General features: G+C 46.3%; 2 protein-coding genes across 4 annotated transcripts in view; both read right to left on the minus strand.

Annotated features, from left to right (window-relative positions):
• The window catches only part of Snx29 (sorting nexin 29), a 226,508-nt gene extending 218,915 nt beyond the window's left edge, over positions 1-7,593 (minus strand). For all 3 annotated transcript variants that reach the window (XM_048332417.1, XM_048332416.1, XM_048332418.1), the window contains exon 1: positions 7,539-7,593. In XM_048332417.1, coding sequence (XP_048188374.1) covers positions 7,539-7,545 — 7 coding nt within the window. In that variant the 5' untranslated portion in view covers positions 7,546-7,593. The remainder of the gene's footprint in view (positions 1-7,538) is intronic.
• Positions 7,594-9,295: 1,702 nt separating this feature from the next.
• Positions 9,296-14,378, minus strand: Tnfrsf17 (TNF receptor superfamily member 17). Its single transcript, XM_048332426.1, has 3 exons — positions 13,731-14,378; positions 12,936-13,082; positions 9,296-9,959 (listed from the first exon to the last, which is right to left on the minus strand). Exons 1-3 carry the CDS (start codon positions 13,846-13,848, stop codon positions 9,685-9,687), a joined length of 540 nt encoding a protein of 179 aa, XP_048188383.1. The 5' UTR covers positions 13,849-14,378; the 3' UTR covers positions 9,296-9,684.
• Positions 14,379-14,579: the final 201 nt, after the last annotated feature.

Below are 14,579 nucleotides of genomic sequence, written 5' to 3' on the forward strand. Positions count from 1 at the left end.
GTGTGTCTGCGTTAAGTTGCATCAAGGTATATATTTGATATCTGATTCTACACCCTGCTGTTTTTTAACAAAACATTAATATTGAGATACAATCACAATAATGTGTACAAATCCACCTTGGTTTTTTTTTTTAACATCTTTGTGATTGTTATCATGTAACCCTACCACACTCAGCTTGCCCACTCCCCTATTAATGGTTCTCTGGTGGCTTATGACCTCACTTCATGACACCCATTTATCTTCTGGATGCATTACCTAAGGTCATTTTGCTTCCTGGATATTTGCCCTTCATGTACTCAGTCTTGAACCCATCTGACCCCTACTCCTCTCAAGCATTTTTAACTCAAGAATACAGCAGATTCTAACTGCCAATCTATAAGATATACAAGGAACTGGAAAAAAAAAAAACCAAAAGACAATCAGAAAATTACCCAAAGAATAAAAATATAAGATAAATAATTATTTCCTTCATGAAAAATTGCAAGGGGTGGGGAATAATGAAAAGGGCACTTACTTGCCATTAAAAAAAATTAAAAAGACATCCTGGCATGATGATACATGCCTACAATCCCAGTTACCCAGGAGGCACAGATATGAGGATCACAGTTCAAAGCCAGCCCAAGTAAAACTTCCAAAAAATAACTAACCTAAAAAGGACTAAAGGTATGGCTCAAGAGGTAGAGTCCCCTGATCAAATATTAATACAAAAAAAAAAAGAGAACACTTTAAAAAGATTACAGCAAGAAAGTGGGAAGAATACAGACAACCAGCTACTCAAGAGGCAGAGGCAAAAAGATTTTGAGTTCCAGGTCGAGCCAAAATGCTTGCCTAACATCCACAAGGCCCACAGTTCAATCTCCAGCACCCTAAGGCAGAAGGGGCAGTGAGGGGAGACAACTCAGAAAAATGGGAGACAAACCTTATAAATACTCAAATAAAGGACCTGTCTCCAGAAATTACATAGAATGTTTACAGCTCAACAATAAAAAGACCAGCAACCCAAATAAAACCTGAACAAAAATCTGATTGGACATTTCTCTAAAGAAGATATACAATCGGTCAGTAGGCACAAAAAATGACATTTAGTATCACTAGTCATTAGGAAAATGCAAATTAACACACACACACACACACACACACACACACACACACACACACACAAAGAGATGTCACTTCACACCCAGTAGAATGTCTATTACCAAAGACTGCCAGAACTGGAAGAAACTCCACACACTGCCATGGGGCTGGAAAATGCTGCAGCTTCTTTGAAAACAGTCTGACACTATTCCTCAAATGTCTAAATAAAGTTACCACACAACCCAGAAATTCCTCTCTTAGCTATGTTAACCAAGAGAAATGAAAACAGATGCCCACACAAAGGCTTATGTGTGAACCTTCACAGCATTATTCCTTGGAGCCAAATAATCCAAAAGTCAGTCAGCTGATGCTCAGATAAACAAGATATGAAACATCCATTCAACAAAGGATCACTCAGCCACAGAAAGGAATGATAAGCTCTGGGCGGATAGCTTTCACCTGCAATCCAAGCTACTGGGGAGGCTCAGATAGGAGATTGCAATACAAGGCCAGCCCAGGCTAAAAAGTTCACAAGATCCCTCCTCAACCAATCACTGGACATGGTGGTGCATGCCTGTCATCATCCTTGCTTTGTGGAGTCAACAGGCAAATTATGGTCCAGACACCAGGGGAAGAAAGCAAAATCCCCTTTAAAATAACCAGCGGGGGGGGGGGGGGGGGGGAGGGGCTAGCAGAGTGGCTTAAGTGACAACCTGACTAGCAAGCAGGAGGCCTTTAGTCCAAACTACAATACTGAGGAAGGAAGGGAGGGAGGAAAGGAAGGGAAAGGAGGGAGGGGAGGGAGGAAGGAGTGAATTCAGCACAACTAAATTTTGACAGTTATGGTTACTGAAGAAAGCCAACTACAAAGGTTACACATTGTATGATCTTGTTTATGTGAAATACCCACAAGAGGGGAATCAACAAAGACAAAAAGTAGATTCGTTGCTGACAGGTTGAGGGAAAGGGAAATAAAGAATAGCTGCTAAGGAGTCCACAGTTTCTTTTTAGGGTAAAGAAACTATTGTAACATTGATCCTTGTGAAGTGACTATACTAAAATAAGTTGTAAAAAAAAAAATATTTTCTAAAGAGACCTAAAAAGGGACTGGAAATGTGGCTTAGTGGTAGAGTGCTTGCCTAGCATGCATGAAACCTTGGGTTTGATTCCTCAGAACCACATAAACAGAAAAAGCCAGAAAGGGAGCTGTGGCTAAAGTGATAGAGTGCTAGCCTTGAGCAAAAGAAGCTCAGGGACAGTGCCCAGGCCCTGAGTTCAAGCCCCAAGACTGGTTTAAAAAACAAAAAAGCACCTAAAGATTTAAAAGTCAATTTAGAACCGTTGCATTCTGAAAATAAATAGACTATAAAATAAAATTAGTGGCTGAGAATATGGCCTAGTGGTAAAGTGCTCACCTCATATACATGAAGCCTTAAGTTCGATTCCTCAGCAACACATATATAGAAAAAGCCAGGAGTGGAGCTGTGGTTCAAGTGGCAGAGTGCTAGTCTTAAGCAAAAAGAAGCCAGGGACAGTGCTCAGGCCCTGAGTTCAAGCCCCAGGACTGGCAAAATAAATAAATAAATAAATAAAATAAGGCAATCATGGAAATTTGAATGTTTAGTGGCTAGTTGATACCATTAAGGAATTACCAGTTATTTCCTATACATACAGTAATGAAAATGTGTTACATTTTTAAATTGTTCTTTTATATATGTTAACTTCATATATATTATGTATTATGTAGATATAGGTATCTATCAGCCTATACGTATGTACCTATTGATAGATATCAATATCAATGTTAAATATCAATGTTAAAGCATTTCTACATGAAATAATAATGATACCTGGAATTACTAGAGGGAAGAGGAAGATATGCAGCAAGGACAGAGCCCATTCATTATAAACAGGAGCTCCTGTAGCATCCCTTCTACTTTTGTGGTATTTAATTTTTTGCTATTCAGAAAAGGGGATCATGGGCTGGGAATGTGACTTAGTGGTAGAGGGCTTGGGCTCCACTCTGAAGCATAACTCCACTTCTGACGTTTTGGTGGTAAACTGGAGATAAGAATCTCACAAGGGGCTGGGAATGTGACCTAGTGTAGAGTGCTTGCCTCGCATACATGAAGCCCTGGGTTCGATTCCTTAGTACCACATAAACAGGAAAAGCCAGAAGTGGCGCTGTGGTTCAAGTGCAAGAGTGGCAGCTTTGAGCAAAAAGCTCAGTGACAGTGCCCAGGCCCTGAGTTCAAGCCCCAGGAGTGGCAAAAAAAAAAAAAAATGGTAGGGAGGACATGAGGGCTGGGAATATCACTTGGTGGTAGAGTGCTTGCTTACCTAGCATTCATGAAGCCCTAGGTTTGATTCCTCAGTACCACATAAACATAAAAGGCAGGAAGTGGTGCTATGGCTCTAGTGGTAGAGCTCTAGCCTTGAGCATAGAGAGGTTCAAAGACAGTGCCCAGGCCCTGAGTTCAAGCTCTAGGACTGGAAAAGGGGGGGAGCATGTTATTTTATTGTATGCCAACTTGGGAGGGGGGATCTCACTTTGAACTGGGGGGAATATATCCTTGAGCTGGGGAGAATCACAGTACCTAGTATCAGAGGACTGTCTAGCATGTACACGTTCCTGGGTTTGAGCCATGGCATTGCGGGGAAAAAAAAATCTTCTCTCCAGGGTTCTCAGGGACCATTTCTGCCTCAATGACAATCTTTCCAAAATCAAAAATCAAGTGTTTACCCTAAATGCTTTAAAAAAAAAAAAAAAACACAGTCCTGTGGCTTGAATCAAACCCAGGGCTTCATGCATGCTAGGCCAGCACTCTACCACTAAGCCACATTCCCAGCCCCACCCTAAATGCTTTTTCCTAAAAAGTCATTTGTTAGTCAAGTTTTATCATTTGTTTGGCTTTAGAACTGATGGGATTTTTTAAATATAAATTTAAAACTTTTTGAGTTTTGATACTAAGTGGCTCAAGATCAAATGATCAATTTCCTTTGGCTTTTCTACATCAATCACTCCTCTGATGAAGGCAGAAGTTGTTTCTGGTCCAGAGATTGGAGTTGGCATAGCTGGTGACAGATACACTGGCCACATTAAAAGGAAAAGCTGAAGCCAAGGCGCTGGTGCCTCATGCCTGTAATCCTAATTACTCAGAAGGCTGAGATCTGATGATCGCAGTTCAAAGCCAACACAGGCAGAAAAGTACCCTGTGAGACTCATCTCCAATGAATCCCACAAAAATCAGAAGTGGAGCTGTGGCTCAAAAAAGCTCAGGAAGGGCCTGGGAATATGGCTTAGTGGTGGAGTGCTTGTTTAGCATGCATGAAGCCGTGGGTTCGATTCCTCAGTACCACATGCATAGAAAAAAGCTGGAAGTAGCACTTTGGCTCAAGTGGTAGAGTGCTAGCCTTGAGCAAAGGAAACTCAGGAATGGTGCCCAGGCCTTGAGTTCAAGCCCCAGGACTAATAATAAAAAAAAAAAAAGCTCAAGGAGAGATACTAAGCCCTGAGTTCAAGTACTATAACTGGAAAAAACAAAAACAAAAATGGAGAGGCTGGGACTGAAGATAATGCTTGGAGTCAGAGCACATTGGCCCTTGGGGCTGGGGATATGGCCTAGTGGCAAGAGTGCTTGCCTCATATACATGAGGCCCTGGGTTCAATTCCCCAGCACCACATATACAGAAAATGGCCAGAAGTGGCGCTGTGGCTCAAGTGGCAGAGTGCTAGCCTTGAGCAAAAAGAAGCCAGGGACAGTGCTCAGGCCCTGAGTCCAAGCCCCAGGACTGGCCAAAAAAAAAAAAAAAAAGAGCACATTGGCCCTGACACTCAAGTATCACAATGATTTTCAGGTTTTAGCAAAGGACTTTGTTGCATGCCTGTCCCAGAACTGGGCCAAAGAACAACCCCAACCCCAGTGGTCTTGATTGAAACAGCTCCAGACAACAAACCATGGAAGAGGCACAACACTAGTCTGAATTGCATGATGTCATTTAATTGTTTCAACAAGCCTAGGAGACAAACCACTTTCAGCATGATCAAGTAATTTAACTAAAACACATACTTTGCCAGGCACCAGTGGCTCACGCCTGTAATCCTAGCTGAAATCTAAGGACCTCAGCTGGCTAGCCAGGATAGAAAAGACTCCATGAGACTCTTATCTTCAATTAACCACTCAGAAGTGGCACTGTGGCTCAAGTGGTAGAGTGCTTATCCTTGTGCACAGAGAGGAGGAGCTCAGTGAGGAGCTCAGTGACAGTACCCAGGCCCCAAGTTCAAGTCCCACAACCAACAAAACAAACAAAAACAAAAACCCCAGGGCTGGGGATTTAGCTCAGCGGAAGAGCACCTGCCTGGCAAGTGCAAGGCCCTGAGTTCAGTCCTCAGCTCCGGGAAAAAAAAATTTTTCTCTATCATTTTGGGCTGGGAATATGGCCAGTGATAGAGTGCTTACCTTGCACACATGAAGCCCTGAGTTCGATTCCTCAGCACCACATATATGGAAAAAGCCAGAAGTGGCGCTGTGGCTCAAGTGGTAGAGTGCAAAAAGAAGCCAGGGACAGTGCTCAGGCCCTGAGTTCAAGCTCTACGACTTGCAAAAACAAAACAAAAAAACAAAAACCCCACAGCTTTAAGTACCAAGAGTCTGGATTTGAACCCAGGATGCCTGACTCTAGGGTTTGCACTTATGCCAAGCTATATCACCTCAGACACCACTCATACCTTTGTTGTGCTGTCACTAATGCTCAATGACCTAGAAACCTTCATGAAAGGCCAATCAATTGCGTTGGTACCAAAAGGTATGCTATCTCCCAGGAAACACCCTTCACTGGGCATTTCACTGAGACCAACAATTTCACAAACCTTGCTCTTAAATAGAAAAATATATGGTTCATGCCATCTGAGATATAAGGATCATGGTTCAAAGCCGAAAAGTCAGTGACTTTTATCGCCAATTAACCACCAAAAGGTCAGGAGTGGGCTGGGGATATGGCCTAGTGGCAAGAGTGCTTGCCTTGTACACATGAAGCCCTAGGTTCGATTCCTCAGCACCACAGATATGGAAAAGGCCAGAAGTGGTGCTGTGAGTCAAGTTGGCAGAGTGCTAGCCTTGAGCAAAACGGAGCCAGGGACAGTACTCAGGCCCTGAGTTCAAGCTCCAGGACTGGCAAAACAAACCAAAAGGTCAGGAGTGGTGCTGTGACTCACGTTGTATATAGCACCAGACTTGAGCTGAAAAAGCTCAGGGACAGTGCTTAGGCCCTGAGTTCAAGCCCCAGTTCCAGCATACACACACAAAGTGAAAGACAAAAAGTATATAATCTATTTTTTAAAGAGCCACAGAAATAATGTAAAGGTTAAAAATGCCAAGGAATATATTCCTTTGCCTTGCCCCTGCCTCCAAGATCTCTGGGTCGGAAGGGGGCTGGAAGAGAAAACTGAAGAAGCAGCAGCAGCAATTGCACAAGGAGAGAAAAAGAGGCTCCAGGAGGGTAGGCGGAGTGCTTCTAAGTGGATCCAGATCCCAGAGTGGCCGGAAAAAAGTCAGGGGCCAGCAAAGAGGCCGCCTGGGTCACACCCATCCCCACGTGCAACACCCAGGGATGACTGAGCATCCAAACAGGACTCTTCGGAGGGAGGCAAGGGGAGCTGGAGGAGGAGGACTAAACTTAAGAAACACTGAGGACAGGCTGTGCACACACCGCCCCCCTTACTTCCAGCCTCCTCTGGCAAGCCCACCCCCTGGCTGGCAGGACTGGCAAGGGCAAAGTGACAGTCCGGGTCCCGCACGGCCCCGGCATGGGGCAAGAAGGGCAGGGCTGCAGGACGGGCCAGGAAGATCTCTGAGGAAATCTTGGGGGAGAAATGGAAGGGGCTGGGGCCCATTAAAACCCGAGAAGCGAGCGAGAAGGGAAGTCGCCGGGATTGTGGGAGCAACCAGCCAGTGCTTGGCTCAGCACTGGGGCGCCGGGTGGAGGGAATGAGAGGGACCCCAGGCGGCTGGGGAGGCGAGGAGGCATCTAGGGACCAGGGCTGCAGCCGCTCTAGTTCTCTGACAAAGGTCCTGGGGTCAGCAAACTCAGCGCGGCCGGGACGCACCCGGACTATGGCAGGCGAGCGGCTGCAGGACCAGGGCCGGGCGCGGACGGCGGCGTGCGGCCAGGAGGGTCTGGGATGAGGAGGGCGAAACCCCGGGGGCCCTCAGAACTGGGTGGGCCGGCGAGGCGGGCCGGGGGTCGCCGGCTGGGAGGGGCGGAGGCGGCGTGCAGGAGCTGTGGAGAGCGCCAGGGCCCGGGGAGGTCAGACACTCGACCCTAGTGGATGGAGGGGGGCTTGGGGTCAGGGGTCAGAGGGCGACAGGGCAGGACGAACGCTCGGAGACCCCGAATGTGCAAGTGCAGCGGCCGGAGCCGGGACGGCTGGGGCGGGTGACAGCAGCGGGGCCGCCACTCACCGCTCATGATGCCGCTCCCGGAGCCGGTGCCCGCGCCGTGGTCGTGCCCGCGCCGCGCCGCGCCGTGCCGCCGCCACCACCTCTTCAGTGTCTGCCGCCGCCGAGCTGCACCCAGGCCGGGAGACCGCGCTCCCGCCCCGCCCCGCCTGCTAGGCACGCCCCGGAAGTAAACGCCGCCAGGTCCCGCCCCCTGACCCGGAACGTAAACGTCCTCGCCGGCCGGCCAGACCCGAGGATGTGTGGTAGTGAAAGGTGCCGCGCCCGTGGCATGGGTGGCGGGGTTCCACTGCTGGAAGATGGTTCCGCACGAGCCCTCCCGTACCCCACGCGCCCGTCCTCCTGCCTGGCGTCACACAGCGAACGGGGTCACGAGTGGAGGGGCAGCCGCATGCCAGAGACGAGGGCGGCCGAGTGGAGCTGGGCGTGGAGGCCTCCGCCTGTAATCCCTGCAGCTCGGAAGCCGAGGTGGCAGGGTCTTGAGTGCCAGAACAACCGAGACCCTGTCTCAAAAAAAAAAAAAAAAAAAAAAAAAAAAAAAATTAAAAGGCAATGGTGGCTCACGCCTATCATCCTGTGTACTCCGGAGGCTGTGCTCTGAGGATCGCGGTTCGAAGCCAACCCCGGGCAGGAAAGTCCTGGAGACTAGGGACAGCCTCAGCACCATAGTAAGCTGACGTGAATGTTATTATTCTTAATGGTACACACCTGCGTTTGGGCTGAACGCTAGCTCCTGCACCTTCATCATAATTTACAGTTACACACTTATGTATACAAGGACGCTGATGCCCACTGTGAATCCAGAAACCCACAAGGCCTAGGTCTAGATAGCCGTGTATTGCCCACCAGGCTTCTCCAAAATAGACAGGACAACCTCGCTGTCCATTAGCAATCAAGGAAAACGCAGGACTGGACATGGAATAGCATGTCTGTAATCGCAGCTACTCAGAAGTAGAGGTTAGGGGCTGGGGATTTAGCTCAGCGGACGAGGGCCTGCCTGGTGAGCGCAAGGCCCCAAGTTCGGTCCTCAGTTCTGGGGAAAAAAAAGTCTGTAAAAGAAGTAGAGGTTAGATGTTCGTGGTCTGAAGCCAGCCCTGAGCAAAAGCACTGAACCCCAAATGACTCAAGTAATAAGAGTGCTTGCCTAGCAAGTACGAAGCCCAAAGTTCAAGCCCCAATATTGAAAAGCCAAAAAGAATAAAAGTACCAAAAGTATAAAAATAAAAACTAAGCACTGGAGGTTAATGCCTGTAGTTCTATCTACTCAGGAGGCTGATATCTGAGGAAATATAGTTTAAAGCCAGCACAGGCAAAACAGTCTGTGAGACTAAATCTCCAATTAGTCACAGTTCAAGTGGTAGAGCACTAGCCTTCTTTTTTCTTCCTTTTTTTTTTTTCTGGCCTTGGGCTTGAACTCAGGGCCTAGGCACTGTCCCTGAGCTTCGTTTGCTCAAGGCTAGCACTCTACCACTTGAGCCACAGCATCAACCTTTTCTGTTTATGTGGTACTGAGGAATTAAACCCAGAGCTTCATGCATACTACCAAGCCTCCTACCACTAAGCCACATTCGCAGCCCTGATCACTAGCCTTGAGCAAAAGAAGCTCAAGGACAGAGCCCAAGCCCTGAGTTCAAGCCCCAGAACCAGCACAAAAAAACAAAAAATAAAACCTTAATCTGTCCGAGAGAGAGAGAGAGAGAGAGAGAGAGAGAGAGAGAGAGAGAGAGAGTATGTGTGTACAGGACAGAAGTTACATACCCATAGAAATGGGAGAACTTGGAGCATAACGGTTTCAGTGGTGTTTTTGTTTTGTTTTATTTTTTTCAGAGTCAATAATTTTATTATGAAAATGAGGTAGAAGATACTAACACCATTCTGAGCATTGCATTGAGAAAGATCATTGGGAAACCAAACCTTTATAATTAGAACAGACTTTTTTTTTTATTCAGAAAATAAATCAGAATTCTCAACAGAAAAAAAAAAGAATTTAATCATGAAACCAAGGAACTTTCCACAGCTAAGATCTGGATAATATAACCAAGAAATGCACCTAACATACAGTTGAAGGACAAAAAGCTCTCTTGGCAATTGATAAACATGGTCATCCTAAAAGGAAGTAAGACGTCCTTCTGATGGTCACGAAGTTCGTTTATCTGGCAGACACTGGTTTCTCCATCACCGCGATGCCTGTAGTAGATGACAGACTCCTGCAGTCACCATCGGTCTTCGTGGTGACCAGAGCTGTTGCGCCTTCCTCCGTGGCTGGGAGGGGAAAGACATGGTCAGAGTCCATCTTAGCTTTGTTCCTGGTGCATTCTTCACAAGTACATTCTTCTACCGTGTAGCCCAGGCTTCTTGGAAGAATGGCATCATCACCAGGCCTGCTGTCCAGGTCAGCATCAGCCACATCCAGCAGCACTGATCCTGATGATACATACATGTGGGAAACAGTAAACACAAAGCCATAAGGTTGGCCTTAGAGAATTGGAACGCCAATCTCTGTCCCTTGGAAGGCTGAGGGCGGCCCTGTTTGCTTGTTTACAGGTAATTGCCAATCCTAGAATTATAACCCCCCAACGGACACCTTTATCTCTTTGATGTAGCCACCTTTCTGCCCTTATTGAAGTATTCTCTGATGTAGCCGCCTTCCTGTGTGTACTTTTGTCTGATAATGAATAAAAACCTTGACCGTGGGACCAGCAGCATCTGATGCTGGAGAGAAGCAGCAGGTCCCCTGGTACCCTGAAACCCGGGAGCTTGCTCCCGGGAGCAGCAGGACAAGGCACTCATTACGGTTTGCAACAGATACAGAAGAAAAAGACCTGAATCTTAATCTTTCATGGGGAGAAGGGGGAGGCATGGTCCTGGCAGTCTCTGCAGTACATGAGGGCTCAAAGCACAGCAAGATGGAGAAGGAGCAAGTCCTACACTAGAGTCATGGGCTAACAGACCCTAGGCCCTGGGGACTCCAAGACATGGCTGGTTTGGGGGATGTAGTATTTGATGCTGACTGCACTTAAAAATCAATAGACAGCAGGTGCTGATGGCTCATGCCTGTAATCCTAGCTACTCAGGAAGGTGAGAGCTGAGGATGAAGCCAGCCTGGGCCAAAGAAAAAGCAAAACAAAAAAAAAAGCTTTGAGACACCTCCAATTAACCAGTAAAAATCTGGAAGTGGAGGTATAACTCAAATGGTACAGCACTAGTCTTCAGCCAAAAAACTGAGCCCCAGTAGTGACATACATACATACATATCAAGAGTCCCCATAGGAATCTATACAACTGGATTCTAAAAGAACAATACAATATGACCACATAGAAGGGAACAAGTTGCTAGCATTGAGCACAGTTGTCACCGGCAGGGGCCGTGGCTCCACTGTTGGCAAGCCACCACCTGGCTTGGCAAACACCTTTGCCATCCTTCATGGCCTTTGCAGACACTGAAGTTTTTACTTTATTTAAAAAACCTGAAGTGACAGCACCCCCAATGTCACCTGTAGAGACATTTTGACTCCAGTAGTCAAGGTGCATCTCTGCAGGTTGTTTTATCCATCTCCGAGGATCACATAAGGAAGGGCCCTTCATAATTTTCCCTCTGTGCCTGAGGAAAGGGACAAGTTTTCCCAACCTTGTGCAGTGTAACAATACATCCTAAGACTCTCACTTAGAACCTGTCTAGAAATCAGCCAGACCCAGGAAGCCAAACTGTGAGATCTCACTTATATGTAATATCTAAAGAAACTGGACACCTAGAAACAGAATAGAAAGGTTGTCTGGGGGCTGGGAATATGGCCTAGTGGCAAGAGTGCTTGCCTCCTACACATGAAGCTCTTGGTTCGATTCCCCAGCACCACATATATGGAAAACGGCCAGAAGGGGCACTGTGGCTCAGGTGGCAGAGTGCTAGCCTTGAGCGGGAAGAAGCCAGGGACGGTGCTCAGGCCCTGAGTCCAAGCCCAGGACTGGCCAAAAATAAAAACAAAAAATAAAAAAGAAGGTTGTCTGGGGCAGGGGATGAGAACTGGACCTGAGGGTAGCAGGAGGCAATGTGGCAGAGACAAGATGAAGAAATCTGGAGACTTACTGAAAATTAGATAGGTGTAGGTTTCAAGTGCCCTCACCACCAAACTCAAAGGGGTGTGTGTGTGTGTGTGTGTGTGTGTATGTGTGTGAAAATATGTTCATTTGCAGTAACCATTTCACCATCTATATATAATCAAAACATCATGTTGTCTGGTACTGGCAGCTCAGACCTGTAATCCTAGCTACTCATAAGACTGAGATCCTGAGATCTTAGTTCAAAGCCAGCCTGAGGAAGAAAAGACAGTGATAAACACATACACACACACACACATACACACACTTTATTTCCCATTTTGATTCAGGAGAGCCTCACCACCTTCCCTGCTGCTTATTCTGTGAATACACCCTCAGAATAATAAGAAAGGATGTTCACACCAGTCTCTCTTACATACTTGTGTTGCAATACCACTGACACATTGCAGGAGGGGCCTTGGAACATCGAAGGTGACAAGGTTTGCAAGCATACAGAAGGTTGTCTTTATCTCCAGTTAAGCACCAAAAAACAAACAAAAAGAAGCCAGAAGTGGAACTAAGTCTCAGGTGGTAGAGCGCTATCCTTGAGCAAAAAAAAGCTCAGGGACACAGCCCAGGCCCTGAGTTCAAGCCTCAGAACCAGCACACACAGTGTTCTCCAAGAAAACCTCAGTGGTTCAATGGAGGAATTAGAGAGGGAAAAGTTAGAGAAGGAGGGCTGGGAATATGGCCTAGTGGCAGGAGTGCTTGCCTCGTATACATGAAGCCCTGGATTCAATTCCCCAGCACCACATATATAGAAAATGGCCAGAAGTGGCGCTGTAGCTCAAGTGGTAGAGTGCAAGCCTTGAGCAAAAAGAAGTCAGGGACGGTGCTCAGACCCTGAGTCCAAGGCCCAGGACTGGCCAAAAAAAAAAAGTTAGAGAAGGATAACATCTAGTAAGGAAGGAGTCCAGAGCAGCATGGAGACAGATGGCTCTCAATGAGCCACAGACACACTTTTGAAAGTGCCGTAACCCAGCAAGAGAGACTACGTTAAAAAAAGAAAAGGAGGGCTGGGGATATGGCCTAGTGGCAAGAGTGCTTGCCTCGTATACATGAGGCCCTGGGTTCAATTCCCCAGCACCACATATACAGAAAACGGCCAGAAGCGGCGCTGTGGCTCAAGTGGCAGAGTGCTAGCCTTGAGCAAAAAGAAGCCAGGGACAGTGCTCAGGCCCTGAGTCCAAGCCCCAGGACTGGCCAAAAAAAAAAAAAAAAAAAAAAAGAAAAAAAGAAAAGGAACTGAAACTCGCAATTGCCATCTCTCAGAAATAGATTTTGAAGCTTCACTATCAGACCAACCTGTGTTTTTAAATTCCTCCTTCAGTGGTTTTGAGCTCATCTTCTTTAACAAGAACATTAACATGAAAACTGCCAAAGAAACTATCAAGCTGAGGCCAAGACAGGTCCAGAGAATAGCATTGTTGGCTTTTGCTGAACTGGTCAAACCTTTATTAAAAGAATGTCAGAGAGATAATGAGCTGTTAGTACAATATCCACATGGAGTAAAAATGATGTGCCACCCAGTTCCCCTAATTCATCAGCATTAATTTCTGAATTTGAAGCACTACTTCGTTAGAAGAATTGATAAAAAAAAAAAAGTCTATCTCCAGCAGTGCTGAAGAAAAATGAGTTATATCCTGAATACTTTGTTCCTGTAGATATTTAAATCAATACATTGAAAGCTGGGCACTGGTGTGGCTCATGCTTGTAATCCTAGCTACTCAGAAGACTGAGATCTGAGGATCACAATTCCAAGTTAATCCAGGCATAAACATCCAAGAGACTTTTTTAAAATCTCCAATCAACCACCAAAAAGCAGGAAGTAGGGATGTGGCTCAAGTGGTAGAGTGCCAGCCTTGAGGGAGAAAAGCAAAGCAAGAGCATCCAAGTGCTAAATTTGAGCACCAATACCTGTATGTATGCAACACACACACGCACACACACGCACACACACACGCACACACACACATACACACACACACTTTATTTCCCATTTTGATTCAGGAGAGCCTCACCACCTCTCCTGCTGCTTATTCTGTGAATACACCCTCAGAATAATAAGAAAGGATGCTCACACCAGTCTGTCTTACATACTTGTGTTGCAGTACCGCTGACACATCGCAGGAGGAGCCTTGGAACATCGAAGGTGACAAGGTTTGCAAGCGTACAGCAGGTTGTCAAAATACTCACTTTGGAGGCACTGCTGAGCCATCTGGAGCTGGATGGCAGGAAAGAAAAGAAAAAAGAGATAAGACAGCAGGAAAGAACAAGGGAAATTCACGGCAAATATTCTCCCAGCTCAGGTGGTTGCAGCCGCTAGGAAGTGGAGGCAAAAGGAAGAACTTGACATTGCAGGCTGTGTTGGTTGGTAGAGGGCATCCTCACTGTGGCTAAGGATTTGAATAACACCTAATCCACGTTGTTAAGCTGGAGGTTTGGGTGGGGTGTGAATGTCAGGTAAACCAGACCTGAAACAGAAACTGCTTATTTATAAATGAAATTTCTCAACCAGGTGACAATTTTAGGGCAGAGGGAGAAACTTGGAGCATCAAGAAGCTATTTTGGGTGTCATCTATTTATAATCTATACTACATGGTAGGACAAAGACAGGATTACTAGATCTGTGCCATTTAAGAACTTAAAAAGCAGGGCTGGGAATGTGGCTTAGTGGTAGAGTACTAGCCTTGAGCAAAAGGAAGCCAGGAACAGAGACAGTGCTCAGGCCCTGAGTTCAAGCCCCAGGACTGGAGAAAAAAAAAAGAACTTAAAATCCTGGGAGACGACAAGGGAAGGAGTAACATTGTCCAAAAAGAAATGTACTCATTACCTGATTTATGTAACCACAACCACTCTGTACATCACTTTTACGATAAAAATTAAAAAGAACTTAAAATACAGCCAGCACAAATGGATCATTGCCCATAATCCTAGTTACTCAGGAGG

This window comes from Perognathus longimembris, chromosome 23 (genome assembly GCF_023159225.1).
Source record: "Perognathus longimembris pacificus isolate PPM17 chromosome 23, ASM2315922v1, whole genome shotgun sequence".
Classification (NCBI taxonomy): domain Eukaryota; kingdom Metazoa; phylum Chordata; class Mammalia; order Rodentia; family Heteromyidae; genus Perognathus; species Perognathus longimembris.

What these genes read in the sequence shown, in the direction of transcription:
- Tnfrsf17 (XM_048332426.1), bottom strand. Translation starts at nt 13,848, where the DNA reads ATGGCTCAGCAGTGCCTCCAAAGTGAGTATTTTGACAACCTGCTGTAC. An exon ending in TCAGCGGTACTGCAACACAA is followed by an intron (nt 13,083 to 13,730) that starts GTATGTAAGACA and finishes CTTTTAATAAAG; the next exon opens with GTTTGACCAGTTCAGCAAAA. An exon ending in GGAGGAATTTAAAAACACAG is followed by an intron (nt 9,960 to 12,935) that starts GTTGGTCTGATA and finishes ATGTATCATCAG; the next exon opens with GATCAGTGCTGCTGGATGTG.